Below are 24,695 nucleotides of genomic sequence, written 5' to 3' on the forward strand. Positions count from 1 at the left end.
AGGTATAACCCTAGCCCTGAGTAGCATCCTGCCATCACCCAGAATGATAACACAGTACAAGGACAAAATGATTGACTTCAACACAGGCTAAGCTTCTGGTGTCATTCTAAGGGGTTCCAGTACCCGTCTGCCTGGGATGACATGATCGACAGACCACAATGCTTTGCCAAAGATGGTCTACATCTGTCACGCTTGGGATTCCAGATACTGGCTAAGGCTCTTCCCACCCCTATAGTGCCTTTTTTAAGCAAGGTTCAACTGACAAATTCATCACCATAACAGGTACAAGCAAGGAAAATCTGAGGGTAATGTTACTCAATGCTAGAAGTCTAAACCTCCAAATGCATTCACTCGAGGCACTCCTTAAAATGGAGAACATCGACATCTGTGCAGTGACAGAGACCTGGTTCAAGGCTCAAGAGAGCACCCCTTCATCATTACCAGGCTATAATTCATACCACACCTTTCGGCCACCTAACCTGGACTGAAACACTAAGGGCAGAGGCGTGTCCATATTCATTAAGGATATCCACACCTCCAGGCTAGTTGTTCAGCATAATGCATCCGAGATTATCCAAGTGCAACTAACTTTGAGCAATACAGCAATCCAAATTGTATCTTGCTACAGATCCCCCACTATGCCCCAGGATTCCCACTCCTCATTTCTTGATACACTGGAAAATATTAGGGTACAACCCAGCACCCTAATAATGGGTGATTTCAACTACCCCACCATTAACTGGGAAAACTACTCATGTACTAACTCTTTTGTTCAACGTTTTCTGGAATTCATAAATTCCAACGTCTTGGATCAACTTATCCACACCCCTACCAGGGGCAGCAATATCCTAGACATGGTAATTACCAACATAGGTGACTGGTGTTCCACACCAGAGGTCAATTCCTTATTGGTTAGATCTGACCACAAACTAATCACCCTAGACATCCACATTCCACCCCCACCCACCATTAGGGAAACCACTGTAAAAAATTTCTCCAAAGCCAACTTCACACTTCTTAACACAGAAGTGGCAAACTTCACAAGACCCATGCAAACAGACAATAGGGTATACTGCTGAATCCTACACAAATGCACTTTATAAGCACTTACACGAGTGCATGGATCATGCTATCCCTAACAGAACCAAGATGCTATCCTCCAAAAAAAGGAAGCCACTCTGGTGGTCCCCTGCCATAAACAAACTCTACAACAGAAGAAAGAAACTGTTGCAAAAAAGAGTAAAAATCCCTTGACTAGAAGAACTCATTGGTCAGTCTCATTAAGAAGCTGAGATCCCTCATAAAATCCTCCAAAGCTAGTTAAGAAAACAAAATCGCCACTGATTCTAAAGACAACCACAAAGCATTCTATAGCTATGTCAAGAATCTCAATGGCTACACCCAGATCTGCTTTGAATTACATCACAATGGCACTAAATATATAGAACCAATTGATATTGCCAACATCCTGGCAGATAGGTTCAGTGCTAACTTTACCCCCCTTTCACCCCCTAAAGGGCCCATCTCTATACCGGAAGAATGCAAAGTTCCTGTAATCATGGCTGCACAGGTAAAAACCACACGTTCCAAAGAAAAGAACACAGCATCCATGGGACCTGACAACATCCCAGTCTGCGTTCTACATGAGCTACAGAATGAACTGGCACCCCACCTAAGAACTATGTTTAATCATAGCCTTACCTCAGGTTTTGTGCCCACTGAATGGCGCACAACAACGGTTATCCCAGTCCACAAAAAGGGAGCTACCACAGACCCCCAGGAACTACCGCCCCATTAGCCTAAGAAGTCTGGTCTGCAAGGCCATGGAACATATCATCATGGAACTTATAAACAATGACATTGGTAATCTTCAAACTCTGGAGCCCACCCAGTTCGGGTTTGTAAAAGGCAGATCATGTCTCCTAAGCCTGATAGACTTCTTTGAAGCAGTCACCAAAGCCGTAGACGAGGGTAAGGTGGTTCACACAGCCTATCTACATCTTGCCTAGGCTTTTGACACCATCCCCCACTCTGGAATTACAGATAAACTCACTAAACTACGTATAAATCCCTATGTCATAAGATGGGTTGCCAACTGGCTTACTGATGGAACCCATACTGTGAAAGTAGCAGACTCCAAATCCCACTTCAGACCAGTTACAAGTGGAGCACCACAGGGTTCAGTCCTGGGTCCTCTCCTGCTTGGAATCTACTTTTCTGAAGTACAGGCTAACACAGAAGGTCTTTTGCTAACGAACTTCGCAGATGACTGCAATCTAGGAGCCATAATCGAAACTCCTAACGATGTGGACATCCTACAAAGGGCCTCACTAAGATAGATGCCTGGTGTCAAAGCCATAGCCTCAAGCTCAATGCCAAAAAGTGCATTGTCATTCCCTTTGGTAAAAACTCTGTACCCATGAGCTGCCACATAGGTGGTAGTCTACTTAATACTGAAAGTGTGATAAGAAACCTCGGGACACAGGTGGACAGTAGTCTCTCCTTTGATAATCACATCATCACAGTAGTCAGGAAATCCTTCTACGTGGCACACCTCATCACAAAAGGTTTCTCATCCAGGAAAAAGAGGTCACTGTTCCCCTCTACTCGTCACTCATTATACCCATTATAGAGTACAACACCCCTTTTGGTATGTGCCTCACAAGACATCTACAACAACTGGAAAAGCCACAGAAATACCTCAAAAAAGGATTACTGGCCTCAAACAGATGCTCTACGCAGACCATCTCAAAAAACTCCAGCTTTACTCCATTGCATATCACCTACTCAGAGGCAATCTCTGCCTAACATACAAAGCTATGTCAGACCCAGAGCTGCTGGACATGCTCCACTTAAAGAAACCCCAATCCCTCTGAGCTACACACTCTAGGGACATAAACCTTGTCACCACAATAAACAGAATATGCTTAAGGGATAGATTCCTGTCCCAGAGACTTCCCATACTCTGGAACAAACTACCTATTATATCAAACAAAGCTCTTCATTAGCACTCTTCAAGAAAAATCTTGATGATTGAATGGGAAATAGGAAATTCTCCCTGGGGATCACCTCTGTGGCTCTGCTTGACAGGGGCACAGGAAAATAATTTTCTTGGGTGGCGAAAGCCAGGGTACCTTTTTGGCTAGGCTTATATGGGCCCTAGGGCCAAAAGCCTAGTACCTACCTATGAACCTATGCAGAATAAGGTGAAGTCCCAAGACTGGAAAAACTCCCTTATCTGCCTCAAAAAAAGGTGAGATCCCTCATCAAATCCTCTAAAGCTAGCTATGAAAACAGAATTGCAGCAGATAGTAAAGACAACTGCAAGGCCTTTTATAGTTATGTAAAGAATCTTCACGGCATAGCCAGATTTGCTCTGAGCTACTGCACAATGGTACCTCCTATACTGAGCCAACAGATATTGCCAATATACTGGCCAACATATTCAGTGCCAACTTTACTCCTCTCTCCCCACCAAAGGACCAATCACAATACCAGTAGATTGCCAGGCACCCAGTATTACAGGTGCACTGGTTAAAACACCACTGTCCAAAGCCAAGAATACAGCTTCCATGGGACCTGATAATATCCCTGGCTGTGTTCTACATGAACTACAGAATGAACTGTCTGGCACCTCACATGTGTGCCTTGTTCAATCACAGCCTCACCTCAGGCTTTGTCCCTACCGAATGGCGCAATGCTACAGTCATCCCTCTCAACAAAGGAGGAGCGACTACAGACCCTGGGAACTATTGCACCATTAGCCTGATGAGTACAATATGCAAAGCTATGGAACGCATCATCATGGACCTAATAAACAAGGATATAGGAAATCTCCAAACTCTGGATCCCACACAGTTTGGTTTTGTGAGTGGTAGATCATGCCTGCTCAACCTGGTAGACTTCTTTGAGTCAGTCACCAGAGCTGTGGATGAAGGCAAGGTGGTTCATACAGCCTACCTTGATCTGGCCAAGGCCTTGAATACCATTCCCCACTCAGGAATCATAGAAAAACTCACTAAGCTAGGCATTAACCCCTATATCACTAGGTGGGTTGCAAACTGGCTCACAGATAGAACCCACAGTGTGAAAGTAGCTGACTCCAAGTCAGACTGCCAACAAGTCATGAGTGGAGTCCCACAGGGTTCGGTCCTGGGTCCTTGCCTGTTTGGTATCTCGTTCTCTGTAGTCCAGGGCAACACAAAGGGACTCTGGCTGACAAAGTTCACAGATAATTGCAAGTTGGGAGCTATTATTAACTCCCCAAGTGATGTTGACATCCTACAGAAAGGCCTCACTGAGACCAAAGACTGGTGTCAGAATCAGGGCCTTAAGCTCAATCCCAAACAATGTGTCATCATACCTTTTGGGGAAAAACCCAGTTCCCATGAATTAACACATCTATGGTAGTCCACTGAACACAGAAGGCGTTATAAGAGATCTAGGAACACAGGTTGACAGCAACCTCTCTTTTGACTACCACATTGCCACTGTTGTCAGAAAGTCCTTCTATGTGGCACATCTCACTTTCTAAGGGTTTTGTATCCAGGAAGAAAGAGGTCATTGTCTCCCTCTACTCTTCCCTCATTAGGCCAATCATCGAGTACAATGCTACATTTGGCATGTATCTCACTAAACACCTGCAACAACTTGAGAGCACGCAAAAGTACCATACAAAGAGGATGCTAGGCCTTAAACACTTGTCCTATATGGACAGACTCAAAAAACTCTATTCTCTGGCTCATATCGCCTACTTAGAGGCAATCTCTGCTTGACTTATAAAGGCATGTCTGACCCAGCTCTGTTAGAAATTCTACATCTAAAGAATACCAATCCTTCCACAATACATGCTCCAGAGACCTCAACCTCATTACCACAATCAACAGAACTAGCTGGATGGACAGGTTCGTAACCCAGAGACTGACCATGCTTTGGAATAGACTTCCTATACATGTCAAACAGAGCACCTCACTGGCCCTCTTCAAGAGAAATCTTGAGGAGTGGATGGGAAATAGAAAATTCACTCCAGGGATCACTCCAGTGGCTCTACTTGACAGGGGCCCTGGGAACTAAGCTCGGGTGGCACAATGCCAGGGTAATCCTATGGGCTAGGCATGTAAAGGCTCCAGGGCCATTAGCCTAGTACACACCTATGAACCAAACTAACCACTATAATAAAATGAACTTGCTAAACTAACCAGTGTAATAAAAGGACCTTACCAACTATCGCAGTAAAAGGATCTTGCCAAACCACTTCCAGTCCATCTGAGTTAAGGTACCATCACCAATATAAGTACCTGCTATGAGCTGTAGAAACATGACTCATTTCCCCTGAGACTACATGTAGTTTTACTACTGTTTATGAAATACTTGTACAATTTCATCACTCTCCTGGTAAGGAATGTCCCAGTTTGCACTAGTACTGCAATAAGCAGCTTTTGTTTTATTCTGTATAGATATGACCTCTAAATGGAATAAGGTTTAAAGCTTAACTTTCCTTGTGGTATTAAAATTATGCAGTCCTTACAGCATTTTACAGAAATGCACAATGAATCTGTGAAAGCTTCTACTGCAAGAATGATTGTGGCTCCTCCTGTGAATTCATTTAACCATAATCAGACAAGCCTAATAAAATGAAAAAAAAAAAAAGATTCTTACACTGAGGTATAGCCACACACATCTAACTTATTCTGTCTGAGCTTGCAAAACTACACAAAAGTTATAAATACCTGGCAATCTTGTCTATTCTTAGTTCCCCAAAAAGCAACTTGACTGGACACACAAATACATAACCAACACTTTCATCAACCACTTACATTCAGTATGATAAACTCATGAAAACCATACGTAACCAAGTCATTTAGAACTGTAGCCAGACCTGCAAGCATGCACATTTCAACCTGTAATTTTTTTTAACATTTTCAATAGAGAGGTTTAACCCCCCGAAGTACCTTATTAAAATGTTTACCATGAAGAATGACATAATACTAAGCCAGCTAGAAGTACATATCAAGGCATTAACTAAAGAAGGAGGATATTCTATACTTTTAACAACTGTATAAGTTATTTAAAGTAAAATTTGGGATTTGACTTAATTTAATCAAGCCCTTCTAAAGGCACTTTCATTTCTATCCTTTGAATTGCGGACCTACAACTGGACACTTAACTCATGCATTAGTACATTTTATAACATTAACAATTTCATCTTCCTTTTCAGATAGCAGGATATTATATACATAACTGGGTGCTATGAACAATGGAAAAGTCTATTCATATTTAACATAGCATAGAAGATTTAGTATGCATTTTAAACTTACGCATGTGTGTTTTACAAAATTAACAGTTTAATTTTCTTTCTGAGACAGCAGAATATTATGCTCGCTCAAGCATAAGAGGTTTAGGTCTACAAAGGACAAGTCCCTCCATATATTTAATGTGGCATAGAAGATTTAGAGTGCATTTAAGGGACTTTATTACCCCTTACTCTGCACTTGTGTAGTTCCTCAGTGCCCATAAAATGCAAAAGAAACCATCAGAATTTACTGCAGTTCATGGGGCAGGGTCACGTTAACTGCATGTTGAAAATTTGGGTTAAAAATGTCAAGAATATTATCAAATTGTGACCATAGTTTGATATACCGAGATGTGTAGGATACAGTGCAATGTTTGCTTCAGTTTATGGACAGCTTCCTAGGAGACAAATCATTTCCCTGTCGCAGAATATGGCAATCCTGAGCTCTGTATTATTAATATAAATTAAGGTTACAACAGGGGATCCATACTGCAGTAATAAAAATGAGAATTCCTAGCAAGAAATACAGAAATCATAGCAGGCAAACGCACTGCACGTGAAAAAGCACTTGAAGTGAACTAGTGTTACAAATGAGAGAATACTTTAGTGAAAACACTACGAAATAAACAAATACAAAGTAGTAAAAAAGTAGTAAACGCAGGTTGCTAAATTTCAGGAAAGAGAATCAATTGTACATACACAGTGGGCTCAAACTGCTGTAGTAATCCCCCCAAAAAATATATAGTCTGTCAATCAGAAAAACACAGACACACACGCACATGAATGTCCATACTGCCACACAAGGGTATGCGCGTGCACACACACACACGCGCACGCATACACGTTTACACACACACACACACACACACACACACACACACACACACACACATGCACATGAATGTCCATACTGCCACACAAGGGTATGTGCGTGCACACACACACAAGCGCACGCATACACGTTTACACACACACACACACACACACACACACACACACACACACACACACATATTCACACACCCCCATGTATAGTATTACAATGGCTTCTACAACTTACTGTAAATCTTGTAGTAGACCCATACATATGTCTGCAGCCCTGCTTTAAATCTTCTACCACTCTCACCAATATTAAACTGGCAGGAGAAACACATTAGAGCAAAACTCATAGGATCACAGAATCCATTATTACAGTCAGACATTTGATAAACATTACAATTTACAGCCATTAATCCTCATTTAAATTCTTCAAGATAAATGCGATTTTTATTCAATTTTCTTTTCCTCACAAAGTGGGCAAACTTTATAAAAGGTCAAATGGCTGAAAGCATACAGTTGTACTTCATCAAAATTAATAAGTAGTAAGCAGGGTCTTGCAATAATGCAGTGATTTGTATTTTTGCCTCAAAGCATTTGGTTGTGTGGGCTAATTCTATAATATGGTGCCTTAGCTGCTAGGTGAAGTGGTGATCCTCCAAATTAATTTTAACTGTCTGTGCGTGTGTGTGTGTGTGTGTGTGTGTGTGTGTGTGTGTGTGTGTGTGTGTGTGTGTGTGTGTTGCAATGTACTTGCACCCTGTACAGGCCTACTTCCAAGCCTTACATCTGCTGCTTGCTAGGATAGGCGCCAGCCTCCTCACAGCTCTGAAAGGCATAAACTGGGTATCTGAAAACGCAGGGCTAAATGGTACTTGACCACACATCAGCTCTACTTCACTTTGCTCTGTTTCTGTCATGCTTGCATTCTTGAGTGTACTACATATGTTGTGTGTGTATCTATCTATCTATATATGTAAATATTATGTGTGTGTGTGTGTGTGTGTGTGTGTGTGTGTGTGTGTGTGTGTGTGTGTGTGTGTGTGTGTGTGTGTGTGTGTCTATACTGTCCATAAAATGCTAAACTATATATATGTCACTTTAGTATAATGTGCTGAGTCTGGGTTTGCTGAGGTGCAGAAGGGCACAGCTACCCTTCAAGCTCAATGTTTGAATGTGTTTTGTGTGATCTGTATCACGTATGTGTCTTGGATGAGGTAGCTGGCAGACAGTCTAGGAGCCTGGGGCAAATGATGTTCTAGCTTAAGTAATGGATCCAGGCCTCAGCATAACAAGATGCACTACAGATGCAAGACAGCAAAATATGTCTGTTGCATTACAAATATATTTCTTGTGTAACTATATGGATGCATATATTAAGAAAATGCATTACCTAACACAGGTATAATGTGATAGGCAGCAAATGTTATATCCGTCTATGGAACACAAGTGCTAACCTACATATAACAGATGCAACCCCCTATATACACACACATATTATTAAGATAATGCATTACTTAATACAGATATACTGTGATAGTCAGCAAATGTTATATCCAGCAATAGAACTCAAGTGCTAACTTATAAACAACAGATGCACCCACCCTTCCAAATTTCTAACTATCACACTCAACTGCCTTACAAAAATGCTGAATTAAAAATCTGTGAAACACAGTTACATTACAGAGACATGGCATTATCAGGCACTGGTATACTAAAATGCTGGGCAACTGCTCAGTTTAGGTCTCAAGAAAAATGTGAAAAAAAATAATTTAAATCTTAACAGAAGACCTTACCCCAGACTTTATCTTGAGTCCCAGAAAGTAAATCACTCCTTCAAACATATTCATATATAACAGAGAAATGTGCGATGCAGTATTCAAGATTATGAATGGAAAATACTACACAGCGTTCCCAGACTGAGTCAAAATGCTACTTTACGCTTACATTAACATCCACATGCACACAGTCTTACCGTGTACCGCTGGTGCCATAAGCTTTGTGAGTAACAGGAGGAATGCTGGCCACATGGCTTTGGTGTGTGTTACTCCTAATGGATCTCAAGAACGAATGCTTCCAGGTGTCAGGAGAAAGAGGAAGAGAAATATATCCTTGTCCTGCCTTTGCTGGCCCACGTCCACAAAGCCTCGAATTTAACAGAAACTCCACAGTGCAGAGCTGGAAAAGAAGAAAAAAACAAGAAAACTATTATTTCCTGATTACAAAAGATCAAACGTAAGTCTGAAGCTTGGAGGGATGCAGAACAGCATAATTTTCTACTGCAGACATGCTGGAAACTGAGACTTACAGCACACCAATGCAGACTATCTGTTACACATCAGCATCGGCTATGACTCTCAGCTGTGATCTCAGGCTTGAAACAGTTTCAGCTACAGGTAGCAGGCAATCCTTACCCATTCAACTGTGAGGGACAGCGGCTCTTGAAATTAAATCCAAAACTACTCAAAACAGTCATTCAAAACCAACAAAGACAGACAAACCACTCTCCAGATTAATATAAATAATGCTGAAGGGCAGATTATATGAACTTGAGCTGCAAATATGAACCTATTGCTGAGCATCAGTTAGCAGGCAGCTTTCTTGTTACTTTCTTGAGAACTTCTGCAACAATCTATGTCATCACTCATTCATTCATAAATGCATCCTCATGTCCATACACACATACATATCACAGTTGTACTTTTACTCATTTCCAGTAAGATGAATAAATGTAAATATAAGGGTGAAGAAAAGCGTGTTAGAAAAGTATAGGAAGAACCGTATTTAAAGCTTCAGTAGCTTGGTGTTTGTGGGAATACATTACAGAAATGTCTGCTTTTCCACACAAGTGCAACAAAGCAAATTACACTTACATGCAAGGTCTCACAGGAATGTGTGAAAGAAAAGATCAGGCGATTACGCTCGCTTTAAGAATGCAATGAATACTAGAATTTTCTAATATGTGTCTATATGTCTTGATTCACTAAGATTTTCATAAAAACAAAACTTACTGTCCTTCCATTTCTATATAGCTTTGCGAAACAAATATGCAAGGCACATTTATGTACGAGTACATGAATGCATGCATGTCTGTGTGTATAAATATGTGCACACATGGTGTGAGAGTGTGTGTGTGTGTGTGTGTGTGTGTGTGTGTGTGTGTGTGTGTGTGTGTGTGTGTGTGTGTGTGTGTGTGTGTGAGTGTGTGTGTGCATGTATGTGTGTCTGTGCGCGTTTGTGTAAGGCCAGATGTGTCACAAAAAACAAAACAAGACTAGGTCATTACTGCTTCTTTGTCTGTTGGCAGACCCTGAAGTATAATTAATTGCAGGCCTTCAGCTTTTCTGACTTGCATACCGACTATAACCTTTAAACGAGGTATTATGTCTTCCTCAAAGCTAAAAACAGTCTTTCTTTTTTCTTTTCCAGAAAAAGTAAAATTCCTTATTCAACGTGAACCTCATCACTTGCAATCTATGGGGCTATGTCCCTAAAGATATGAGAGAGGAATTAAAGTAGTAATCTGAACTGCAGTTTTTTCTCTGTCAAAGAAAAATGGATACTTCTTGCATGTGGAACCAACAACAGTCTGTACGCAACATCTGAAATACAAATTAAATTAGCATTTATCAGTGTTGCATACTGCAGCAAAAAGATAAGCTTTAGCCTTTTACAATGCTGTTAGCATCAATATGAAGGCAACAGAATTTGGGTAGCCCAGTCCCAGAAACTCTTTAAAAACTGGATTTATTCAGAAAGGTTCCTGTGCCACTGTCCTTATTAATATACATTGTGGAACATTTTCAGTATGCATCTCAGCATGTTAGCTATCAGTAAAAACTCTTAGATTTTACTCTGATGCAGCTCTTCTACTGTCAGACCGACAGAAACACTGAGCTCTTTTTCTTTCCCACTAACATTATGATGTTTGTGTCTTTCCTAAAACAAATACCCCTTTTTTGCGTTAAATATCAACAGCTTGAGAACAAGTTGCAAACAGTGTATGCAAAAATGCAGAAATGAGGTAAGACTTGGCATTGTTCCAGGACAGAAATGACAAATCTGTCATTCCCTTCATATAAATGGTCTGGTGCACACGTATTTATGAAGAATCACTGTACTCAAAACAGTGAGCGTGCTGCGCTTCTGTTAGCCATAATACCCTGGACATTATGGTCAAGTGCTTGCACACATTTCTTAGCAACATCTGTTCTAAGAATGAAAAAATAATGGATGGCCATATTTCTAATTCTCACTGCTTGTTCGTTTTGATATACATGCTGGCTTACATCTGAAAGAGTTTCATCAGGCTGCCTAGTATAGTGCTGTGTCTTTAGAATAATATGTGTACTCCCGAGAAATACATGAACAAGAACAAGCAGAAAAAGAACACAGTTGTTAACCTAGACAAATAACTTGCTTTATTTGTGACAACAATTTGACAGAATGTAAGTAGGCAACTGTATCAAATAACCACAACATTTTTTTCAAATTTAATAACATGCACCATAATTCTTGTACTAAGCCTAAACTTGCAAACACGCATCTTTGACCACTGATTAGAGAATGCACACGCGTAATGCACACGCGTCATACACACACACGCACACACACATGACTATCATCCAGTTCAAAGTCATCATATCTGGGAGAAAATAAAAGTTCAACCTGCGTTAATCACAGAAGGAACAAACTTGTCTTTGTATTCAGTGACTCAGTCTTTTCCAGTAACATAACTGGGTTCAGTAAAACTGTGTGCAGATAATTTTGCTGGTTGTTCACTCAGATACCACACTGCTGACTATACAAGATATGTCTTTAAAATTGCTGTAAGTTGCAGAAAATGTTACTTTCTTAGGCTGGAAGGCATTTTATTGTTGCATGCTCTCACAGCTGAACTACAGTACAAAGTAAAATGGGAGTATACAGAGCAGTTCAGACTCTGAAATTCAGACAATGTAATTTATCCCATGGAAATGTATATATACTTGCCATGATACTTTTAGTAAGTGGGATGCATGCATCTTTTTTTTTTATTGCAAAAGTATGATTACATGGTGAATGCCCTTTAAGGCAATTGCTACCTCACTCCACTTGCACAGGGGTCACTTTTTATCCAAACTTTTAGATTAACAACTTAAATATTTATTAACTGCAGCTTTGCAAATGGTAGAATATAGGTTAAATATAGTATTTAAAGAAGGTCAATGGCTCACAGACATACCTCTCAAATGCAATAATTTAGGCACAGTGTTATGATTTACACCTCAGAATGCACCTTGTTCCTCCTAGGCTTACTGACTTTCCTAGTGACATCAGACCTGTTAAAAGGTGCAAACATTACTAAACAGCTAAAATATTTACCATCACTACAGCATGGAGTCTGTCATCTGAAAACCGTCTAGTCTGAAAAATAAGAAAGTGCTCCTTATTTGGACCCCTTGCTATGGTTTTCAAATGTCAGTGCTATGACTTTTAATTCTCAGAAATTGAGAGGCACTTTCATAAATGTTTTACACACTGTCAGTTATTTTTCATTCTCTGTTTTGTTCAGACAACTGATGCTGCATTCTGTTGTATTTCTCCCCCTTCTATACACTATTCACTCAGTTGCTAATACATTTTTGCTGGCCAGTGTCTACATAAAACCAGGGTACAGAAAGGTCAGTAAACAATATGCTATGCTTCAAGACAAAGGTTCTTTGAAGACATGGCAATGGTGAAGGTTTAAGATTATGAAGTTTATTGCATCTGAAATGAAAGGGAAACACAGACACAATGCATTTGGTATGTCTAGTATCAATAACAGGATAGAATATGTAAACACTATGCATGCCTAATGCAAATAAATCACAATACCACTCTTTATACTTCTACACTTAAAAACATAGTTAAAAATGATATATTGCAGTATCAATGGCTCAGAAGGTATTACCCTCATCTCTGGAGATGGGAGACCACAAGGCTGTGGGTTCTATTCCCACTCCAGGTGATCAGGTTAATTTTCAAATTGCTGACACTGCAGTACAGCATTAAGGGGGTGCTGCACATCTTAGTGTGCTGCCCTTTGGATGCGATGCTAACCTGAGGTCTCATCTGCTTGAGCTGGTGATACAGTTAAGGTGGATGTAAAAAATTTCCATGGTCACTATCAAAAGGAGTAGGGGAACTTTCCCTTTGTAATATAAATACCACCTCAAGTCTTTCCCTGGAAAGAAGTCTCTGGTCTAGTGAGACTAACCCAGTCATCAAAGGATGACAAATAAATAATGAGGAATAAAATAACCTGAAATCATGTTGGCATAGGATCACAGTGCATTTTTCAGGTCACTATGCCATGGAAATATCTATAATAAACAAGTCAGTTCGTGTGTGTGTGTGTGTGTGTGTGTGTGTGTGTGTGTGTGTGTGTGTGTGTGGGCACGTATGTGCATGTGCGTATAAATGTAAACATTAAAGTAATTGTTTAAATATTCTTCCAAACAGGGCCGGTGTTAGCATTTTGGGCACCCCCAACAAATGTCAATTCGGGGACCCCTAGACATTTCCAGACTAAGTATCACCTTGTCGCTGCCACCCCTCCAAATCTTACACTGCAAACTTTTAGTAGTAGTAGCACACACTGACAGACTTGTAGCTATAACGCTCTTTCATTATAACAGGCCTGCCTCACAAAGGGCCACATACAGTTACTGGCATTTAGATGCAACAGTGATACAGTACAAAAACTCTATGTACAGGTCTGGACTTAGGTGAAATGATGCCCTAGGCCTGCTGTTTCAACACAACCCCTCCCAAAACAAACAGCCTGTAGTACCCCCCTCTGACCCCCCCTTCTTTGGCTCCCCATACCATGCACATCACTTTTTTTCTTACATTTTGCCTCACTCTTCAACTTCTTTAAGAAGCTATAAATTTCTATATGCTCTGAAGTGCATTTTAATTTTTTCCCTTTTTTTACACAACCTTTTCATCCACTGATGGCTTGAATAGAAATTATGATTATGGAAAGAAATTCACTGTTGCTGTTCAGCTTTAGTTTTCCTTGTATGTTTTCAGCACTCCCTTCCTGACCAAGACAGCACAGTAATAACCATTTAGGAAATAACTCAAACAAGACAGGGCCCAAGAAGTCGTAAGTTTACAGATGTTCTTGGATGCATTTTACAGCATTATCTTAGCCTATTAAACCAATGGTGGTCTAAACAAAAATCACGAGAAAGGAAATCATTTCAGTCTTTTTTCTTCTTTCAGGGAAGACATAAGTTGCGCCCAAGGCTTAATGTTCAAAGCTGACAAAATGGTAGCTCACAATAAACTAACAAGCCAGTTGTGGGAATACATAGGTCCTATCTGGGAAAACTGCCTGGCTCCCTAAACCCCTAAAAAAACAGTCATTGCCTATGCATCACTCTGGTCTTAGACTGGGATGAAACCAGAGGTTTACATTGCCTTAGTCATATATTTCAAGTGACTTATGGTACACATAATACATAGCATGCCTCCTCACACCTCAGCCCTAACCCTCAAAAGCATCCATCTGTATATGTGCCTGATGTATGACTGTGAGGAAAACGAAAAAAAAAAATTATTACATTAATATATTGAAATTTGTTGTTCCTAGACAGTACACTGTGCCTACACAAGGTACAGTAACCTTCTTTGTACACCTATGAGGTCTGCGAGAAAAGTAAAAGAAAAAAAGACCAAACTGTCCTCAACTAAAACACAAGCTATAATGACCTCATATGCACACCTCTTAAGTTCTGACTGTGTTGAAAATTAAAGTAGTAACCACACAATCCCCAGACCCCCATAACTCACAGTACGCACGCGCGCACACACACACGCACACACACACACACACACACACACACACACACACACACACACACACACACACACACACACACACACACACAGCCATAGCAGTACTCATTTTGTACTTATTTCAGCAAATAACTGGTTCTGTTAAACCAGATCAGTGACTACTGTTTAGCAGTCGTCAAACAGCAGCAGCAGGAGTAAATCACTTTTACTTACCTCTGAGGAGTAATGCATAAGTCACTGTCCCTGATTTCACAGACCTTCCCTGATTTTCTCATACTAATGCTTTGTCCTTTGTAAAAAAGTTTGATTTGCAGGTAAATCACTCAAGATTAAAAACAGTCAATAAACCAAAACATTGGAGATTATACTTCTTGTCCAAAAATACATGTTGATGCAAAAGGTATTATTCTGTTAACTTTTTAAGTGAATTAGAGTAATAATTAAAATGAGTTCCTGATTTTGAGCCTTTATTCTGCTATTAGTTTTGGCATTGCACTGAGTTCTTGGGCAAAGAAGTTGAAAGTTATAGTATCTGGTGTTCTCCCAGCATTTATAAAACCCCCTGAACGTGAGAACCATTCCTGAGGATCGGAAGCATCATCTCTTTTTAAAATCCAAAGTTTGCACTGAGATAAGTCACTCTGGGCTGGTGATCTCTCTAGTACTTACCCTGCTCATGTTCATTATCAGCTTTATCCTAACAGGGTCATATCACAGCCCTGGTCAGGTTAAAGAGCTTAATCAGGAAATTAATACATTTTTTCTTCCTCAAGTTTCCCCTACCAGCAGCATCTTTTATGGGGCCCCCACACAGTCAAGGATGATTAAGGGGGGGGGCCTGCAGTCATGGATATTGCAAGGACCTAAACCTGGCTATATAGTTAGTTTTAGTGCAGAAAATGTCTAACAGCAGGGTATTGCAAAGCCAGGTGCACTTTGTCAGTGGTAAAATACTTAATGGAATTGTGATGCCTGTTACTTGATATAACACTGTTATTATAATCAGAATATCTTTGAATTTTAAAGGCGATATAAATAAGAGTTATTACCCACCGGGTTTATTAAGTATACAAGATTGTTGTAGTAGATTTTGTTGGTTTGACAGACATGTTACAAAATATCAGGTTAAGATAACATGCTGTGGTTGGGGCCCCCCAGGAACAGGGGGGCCCCCGGCGACCGCAGGGTTCGCCGGTGCCTAAAGCCGGTTATGCTTCCAAATGCTCCTCATCCTTCTAACCTTTCACTGTTCCAAAAATTGCACTGGGTATACATATATTTATTCTCCCTGTCGTAGATATTTTTCCTGCTGCTGTTTTAAACCGGCATTTTTTTCATTTATTTACATTATATATATATATATATATATATATATATATATATATATTTTTTTTTTTTTAGAAGGCATTTTACTTTATTTCTCTCAACTGATGGCTTTATAACATGAAAATTATGCTGAAGGAAATGGACCTTTCAGCCTTTCGGCCACAAAGCTCCTCTGATCACTGCCCTGTTGTCACCAGTCTAACTTGAGTTGTCCAGTACCCTCTAGAGTTCTTCCCAGTAGCTTATACTCTCATCATCCAGTTCAGCATGAGATTTCAATGTATGGCTGATATACAGTAAAGTAATATTTCCTTATGTGAATTCTAAATCTCCCTCTTTCAGTCATGACATGCTGTTCCTCTTCCCCACTCATTCTTCCTCATGGTTTCCAGACCACCTATCTAACCTCTGAAAGTTCTTTGTGTTCACACCACATCCTTACCCATTTAATTTCTTCTTCATTGTATCCATGTCTAATATTGTAATGCTCTCCCTACATTCTGCACCTACTAGACTTCACTATCCCACTATCCTGGTAGCACATCAGTGTCTCCCAGTCTGCCTCCTCTTTCCAGGAATGGCCTACCACAGCTAACCACCCATTCCTACACAGGTGCCTTCTTATCAGTGTTCCGTTCTCGTGCATCAGGTGACTACATACTCAGAAATGTACTGCAGCATTTTGCAGGCATGTATTACCGCACCCCTAATCTGCAGTAAGTACTTAGTCTCAGGGATACAATGGCTCTCTGGTCCTGCTCCTCCTCTTCACTCCATCTCAGAGTACCTCCCAGGTTACATTGTCACCCCACCATCTCAACTATTTATGCCTTTCTGATGTTCTTTTTCTTTAAATGTCTTACACTTTGCTTTTAGCACTCAAGTTCAGCTTTAATTTAGCAGTTCACATCACCAATCCTTCTACTTGACACTGCAAGATGAACCACCCACTCCCCCCTCCACATTTTTCCATCTGCAACTCGTGCTCCAGTTTTTTGTCACCCCCAAATAAGTTTATTTTTGTCCTCAGACCTACCTATGTACAGTCTAAGCATTCAGAATTGTGTAACTCCCAGAAATAAATCCTGGATTACCCAATTTCTTTGTTTCTCATCAGACAGCTGTCTCTAATTACCATCAGCAGCAGCACTTAAACAGGTTGTAAAACACTTAGTAATTTCATTGCTCCACCATACCCCCTCAAGTCCACTGTGAGACACAGCACGGAAGGTCAATTTGAAAGTAGAACACAGCACATCTTTAAGGCTCCTCCCACAGACTTGTGTCACTGTTTAGAAAACTAGGCCATCCAAGATTAACAATACCTTCCTTGTATTAACCCATGTTAATGAGAAGAAAACAAGTCAGTGGCTCCCAAAAAGTGTACAAACCACTTGTTTCCCCATTTTCTCTTTACATTACCTACACCGAACGTCATACTGAGAAATCTGTAGTTCCATGCCTGCCAAAAGGACCCTCTCTTTAGGCAAAGGAAATAATGTAGTATCTTTTATTCCCTCAAGACCAGACCAGACCATCTTCAAGGTTAAGCCAAACTGCTTTGTCTGTGATGATGGAAGAATGGAAGTAGTACTCATGGAAGAAGTCCACCAGCATCCTGTGCTACATCTCTGAATTCCAAGGGACAATTCCTAGGCTCTTCCCTATTCAGCACCACCCTGTCCATCTATTTTATCTTATCACACCATGGCCTCTCTGGAATCTTCTCCTTCCAGTAATACTGATATGAACAGCTTATTTAACATTTCTGCTTAGTCTAATCACTCCCTCCCTCTCTTACAAAGTGCAGCAGGCTCAGAGTGACCTCACAGGCAGCCACCTCTGTTTGCAAAGTTTTCAAAGGAAAGGGGTGGGGATAAGGTAGGTTGCCATGGCTTCCTTCCCTATTACACACACATGCATTCACACCTATCAACAATTTAGAGTCCCCAGTACACCGTGTCTTTAGAATATTGGAGGAAACTGCAGCGCACATGGAGAAATCCACATGAACAAAGAAAGGACATGCAGCGTCAGCACAGAAAGCATCCCACCAGCATCCCACCAAAGAACCAAATCACTTGCTGTGAGAAGGCAAGGATACCTGTTGTACCAGTGTGTCACAAATCCTGTTACTTAAGCATACCTACCTCCATCTTTGCCTTTGTGGCTTCAGTTATTTAATTAAAAAACACCTGCCCCCCCCCCCACCACAAACTTCAGTTCTGTTACCGAGTTCTCTTTCATAGCCGCTACAGCTTGCTTGACTTGCCAAGCCTCCTTCTAGCAGAACTGCAGGATAATCAGGCTAAAACTGCATATGCAAATAAAAGTCGCTGGCCAACTTATGCACGTAACTCTGAATAAATTGGAATTTCTCATAACTCATGAGATGCAGTGATACCAGAAATGGATGCTCTTTGAGTAACAAAACAACACTATAATAAGAAAAAAAAACTTTAAACTTTGTTAAATTGTTGGTTCTTTTGAAAAGTGTACTAAGAAAGTTGCAACATTCAGCTAATTATTGTAGTTCCCCCTCTAACATCCTCCTTATACACCCTGGAAGTTTCTACTACACACAATATTGATATCACCAATGACCTAGATCAGCTGTCTGATTGTTACGTTCTGCGTTTCACAGGCAGACACTCACTAACCAACATTTTTTAAGCATTTCCACAGTTCCTCTACAGATATAAGCTTGTCTCAGGCTTTTACGTTATCCTCTGCTATGTTTCTTATTTAAATTCAACCATCCTGGGACTTAACAGTCTCATTTCTTGTATTTACTCCTACCTTGTTTTTGATAAAAACCACTTTTAAATAGACTATAAATTGCCGAATGGAAATTTGTATCCATATGTATACATCTCTCTCTCTCTCTCTCTCTATATATATATATATATATATATATAGATATATGTGTGTGTGTGTGTGTGTGTGTGTACATACACATATTAAAGTAATAAAGGGAGTAAGAACAGAAACAACAGTTACAATGACAAGGGACTGTACAATTTGATATGTGTTAAACTGCTGTATGTCATCTTTTCTGTGACAAGGCCATTAAAGGCACTCTAACGTATCTGACAGCACTAACATTAAGTTCACCACAGAATGCTTCAGTGGTTTTCTACTTAATTAGTTATTCTGCATTGAAGCTCATTTTAGGGGGAGGGTTGTAAGCACTGTCTGGTTAACTGATTTGCTCAGAGTAACACATTAGGCAAATAGAGGTAGAGGGACTCAAACCCAGGATTACAAGATGAAGTAAATTATCAGCTTATAGCCACAATCCTCCACGCTAAGATGCCAGCCATTGTAGCACTCCCTGCTCTGGATACACAAACAAGAAAATATTATAGAAGCCAAAGCAACTAACCAATGATTCTTTGAGAGTACTTGTTTCAGGACAGCACACTTTAGTTCATGATTGGGAGAGTCATGATAAAAAGGCACTAATGGCTCTGTGGGGCTGGAATTAAATCAAGCAATCGCAAATGTGACTAACACGCTACACATAAAGATCGTTGGTGATATGAATCCATGTCCAAATCTGCAAAGGATGGAGGAAAATATAAAATACAACAGAACAATTTTATGTTTGAATCTCTAATTATTCTTTTTCCTTTCCTCTCAAAGTATGCACCTGTCTCTCTCTCTCTCACACACACATGCACTCACGCACGCACACACACACACACACACACACACACACACACACACACACACACACACACACACACACACACACAGTTCCACATGCATACCAGTGCCACCAACCTTTGCTGGATCACAGCTGAAGTGCAATGTCTTTCTGCTGGTAACTGCTCTGACTGCATGCTCCATGCTCTTTCCCTTTCAGCTGATAATCGGTCTTGTTGCCTTTGTCGCTGCATGAAGTACAGTGTGCTCAAACAACATCCTTCACATACCTGTATTCTTCCACAGCATCCTCTGCTTACAGACTCTTGGCATACAAATAACAGGCAGCATCATGTACATAATGAAGACAGTGTCCTCTTTGGGTGATTTAATATGCAAATCCACCTCTTAACTCCCAAGCTGAACAGGAGATATTCATTTAATCAGTCTCTGAAAAGCCAGCCTTATTCAGGTAGATAAACAGAGCCATGGCTGAATGACTCTGAAGTCATGGATAGCGGCCCTGCTACTTACTCTGGCAGGAAAACCTACAGACATGATGCCCTGTAGCAGACAACCAAAGACTGCAGAACAGTTTGCTATAGTATTTAACGTTTGGAATGTCTACTGGTAACATTTAATGCTCTAAATAAGCACTAAAGAACACCATCTAACACTCCTAGAAAAATGACAATAAATAGTACAAGGTCCGCGAGTCATTTCAAAGACTTAATTTAAGTCTTCTTCTCCTGCTACACTGACTACAGTTCCTTGAGGCGTTTGTCAAAATAAGGTCAAAATGTTATACCCAAGCAACTCAACAGATCCTCTCATTAGAAACCATGAGTGTAATTGCTGCATTGTGGAAGCTTCCGCCCTGAGGTGACTAAAATCTCAGCAGACCACTACCATCCCATTAAGCCTTATCTGTGACAATTAAACTGGCCTGTTTAATCCTCTCAGCCTTCTTAGGAAGTTGCATTTTGCACAAAGATGTTTTTCGGCTGCTCTGAATAACAAACAATATGATGGGGGCTTTAATCATACACATGTTCTCTGTTCCTTGAGAGCTGCAGAAACAAATTGTTTGTCGTATATTAATAGGTGCTGTCATTTGTGGATGATGCAACTGTATGCATGCTCTAATTACCTGTCTATGTACCTGCTGTACCACATCTACGCGAACTGGTAGCTGATCATCGACTCACTTACCTGTGACAAAAATAAATTCACAGTATCAAAGGCTTCTTTTCCAAATCAGAAAAATCATACAAATAAAAGTTTACAGTTTAAAAAAAAATCTATTTCTGTCTTCATTAACAAATAACAGTCTACTGTCTGTGATATAACCATAACTTCTCTGGCATTAAAAACGTAATAGATTGCACAGTATTGAATGCTGTTTTCAGCTATGATAATAACGATTCAGACTACAGTGTTTTATGATAGTTATTACTGTACTCAACATTATAGTGAAAGAAGGAGTAGACCATATACCACAGAACAAAAAACAAAATTTAGGGAAAAAAAAACACAAAGACATTAAAATTGACCTCCACTGTCTGCTGATCAGTGCCATCCAGGAAATCATAGCAATTTACAAGCAAGCTGTGCTGAATGATGACCTTTCCGGCTACACTCCTGCCATCAACAGCACAGCATCCTCATCTGCTCTCAGACATGTAGCCAAAGTGATTTATGCACTGACAGTACCTAAACCCCAGCTCATCAAAATGGTACAGCCTATGCTGGGAAAACAGAAAATTACAGAAACAACAGGCAGTTGCAGCAATGACATTATGGCAGTGTGGCATTCCTTTTAAAGGAGGTTATTTAACACACTATATGCTCATCAAGTCCTGTATACCTAAAATTAGCCATGAGCATCCACTGATATGGAAAGAGATCAGGTGCATGGCTGTGATGTGACACTCAGTGTTGCATTATTTGAAAAAGTTAGCTGTGCAGTGAAGCAAGAACTGCAGAAGACATGAAAAATGACGGTAATGAAAGATAAATGCTGTCTCTCACGCATGCACATATACACAAGGTCAGTCAGCTGAACACATCTGTGGCACATTTAGCTGGCAGCATTCTTCATGAAGACCCCTATCCCTCCAAAATACAGGGAAAAAAATAAAACAGGTTCATTCTGTTACACTTATAGAAGTTTAAGCTGCTGTCAGATTGTGTGATTTTTTTTAAGTGCAGTCCCATGCTGGAGAAAGCACACTAGTAGCATGTCCATTATTACTTTCTGTTTCCAGATACTATTATAGCACAGTGATATTTTATAATGCAACACACCTCTCAACTTTTTAGCTCTAGAATTAGGGACAAAGCCAAAAAGTAATGGGCGACAAAGCCCAAAATCAGGAACAATTTTTAACTATTACTCTAATTCACGTAAGTTAATTTGAGCGACATATTTTGAATCAACACACATTTTCAGAACAATAAGAAGCATGAAACTTTAATGTCTGGCATTATTCACTGACTGCCATCCTCACTGATTAAGTAGAAAATCAAACATTTTTTAAGATGGACAAGGTAAAAATATGAGTCAAAATCAGAGAAAGCTGAGAGCTATGTAATAAAACAGTAGCGCTCTAAATGTTGTCTTAATAACCCAGATTTGAATGGTGGGCCCTGGTCTCAAAATCGATGTGTGAGTAACTGCTGGGAAGCTTGCCTATGCCACAGGATGACTGGCTGGTTATGTGTCCAATGAAGGGGCAATTACCAGGAGGAACAGATCTGATATGCATGGAGTTCCACAGCTGACAATCTACCAAGGACACACACTTTGCCCTCTAGTAAAGGGTATGTATGTCAACATGGAAACATGCTGATGGGTGTCTCCAGTGTAGCAGACACTGCATATTGCCTACCTACAATCAAGGGTGTGTGGAACAGTGCATACCTGAAAATTCTGAGCCAACTGTACACAAATGTGCATACAACTCTCAGTTCCTCTACCAAACATAAAATGTTCCTATAGAAAGTTATGCCCACTGGAAAAATGTAAAGAAAGGTAGGGTGGGGTAAAGAATAAACCAATGAGGTATTGGAGGGTGGCATGACAGTTTCGCTCATAACAGCAACAACAAAAAATTCTGCCAGTCATTCTTGCCATTTAAATAATTAAATAGAACATTTTGTTGGTAATTACATGAACCATTCCACATTTATCTCAGAATGAATGCATGTCTGAAGACTGATTCGCTTATTTTATGCTTTGAGATGCTTGATTTTAGCAAATCTGATTACTCATTTAAGATCTAAGTCTTCAAACTACCCCTCACAACTAATCAGTAACATTCCACAGGAGATGTACAGTGTCTTATGTACAGGGAAACACACATTCATAAAATACCAACATCTGCAGGTAAAAACAAAGGCAGTGTAGGAGAAAGAGGTCTAATAAAAAAGAATTTACAGTTGTACTTACAGCAAATATACCACAAATACATGTATCTCCATATGACCGAGAAAAGGCGTCAGTTCTGGGCCTGTGGTGGGTGCTGAGAAGAGTACTTTTGGCTAATATCACAGAGTAAAACAATACTAATTTCATGAATTTTAAGTACACTCTGACTTAGGAATGGGGCCCATTCCCTTTAAGGTATTAAAAAACCTTATTCCTTCTCACTGTACACTAAAATGGAAAATATCAAAAAGCTTGTGGGATATCCTAAAGAGTGGAAATGCACTATCTTAATTTAATGTCCAAATTGTCCCTTTCAGTGTGTGTCTACATGTGTCTCTGTATTTATGTGCCAAGTGTAACTTGTGTATTGCTTGGCAAGCAGCGTCATTCAAGTTGCAGCCTCAACAAAAAATGATGCAAAATGTCCTGTTATCAATATCATCTGTGAGATGACATGTTAAATTATTCAGAGTTTAAATAAAAGATAAAGTGCTTGTGCTGTTTGGCAGTAGTGCAGTAATTCTCAACTAAACATGCTTCAATATCAAAGCTTTGTGAAGGGACTCAGGTGGTGAATTCGGCAGATACAGAAAACAAAGAAAAGGCAAAGAAATATAATTAGTACATTCATCAACATAATATTATACCCCCCCCATAAACAAAAACAACCATATCATTTGTGATATTAGCTTAACACCTCAACACAGTCCTTTTTTTTGAGCCATATTCTGAATAATAACATGCAAGCATGGTTGGCCAGGATTTACAAATGATGACTCCAGAAAGATATTATAACACCTTGAAACCTTGTACTTGGTCATTAGAGAGATGATATCTTATTCATAATTCTCAAACAAAACATCAGTTCCATGCTGTATAAAAACGCCTAATGATCTGCATGGTTTTCTCTTAGTACCTAAGCAGAATTATTGTTAAACTGTTACTCTCAGAAAGGTATGGTTATTAAAGATACACTCCACTGTCTATCCTCAAACCACACATACACACACACACACACACACACACACACACACACACACACACACACACACACACACACACACACACACACACAGACTCTATCAGTGGAGATCATCGACCTTTCCTCTTCATTTCCAAATCTACAACAGTTTACCTCTCCATCCTACCATACATCCATATACAAAATCCTTGATTTATTCTGAAATCATTACACTGACAACTTTCTAGAACTGTGCTGATGTCAAACCTTCATAAAACAGCAGCGCTAAACATTTGTTTAAGTCAGACTTGAAAAAAAAAGACCAAAGTCACAGAACGATCTGTCTATATCACATCCAATTTACATGAACAAACCACGTGGAAGGCCCTTTA

At 39.9% G+C, this 24,695-nt stretch overlaps 1 protein-coding gene across 15 annotated transcripts in view; it reads right to left on the minus strand.

The window, feature by feature from the left end:
• The window catches only part of ADGRL3 (adhesion G protein-coupled receptor L3), a 3,684,852-nt gene that overhangs the window by 1,931,352 nt on the left and 1,728,805 nt on the right, over positions 1-24,695 (minus strand). For 14 of the 15 annotated variants that reach the window (XM_044060915.1, XM_044060918.1, XM_044060917.1 and 11 more), the window contains one exon: positions 9,084-9,286. In XM_044060915.1, the coding sequence (XP_043916850.1) occupies positions 9,084-9,138 (55 nt within the window). In that variant the 5' untranslated portion in view covers positions 9,139-9,286. Of the gene's footprint in view, positions 1-9,083; positions 9,287-21,062; positions 21,125-24,695 lie in introns of all 15 variants that reach the window. The other variant, XM_044060912.1, reaches the window with a different exon arrangement.

The sequence above is a fragment of the Protopterus annectens genome, chromosome 2.part0 (assembly GCF_019279795.1).
Source record: "Protopterus annectens isolate FY-2018-M chromosome 2.part0, PAN1.0, whole genome shotgun sequence".
NCBI lineage: Eukaryota > Metazoa > Chordata > Ceratodontiformes > Protopteridae > Protopterus > Protopterus annectens.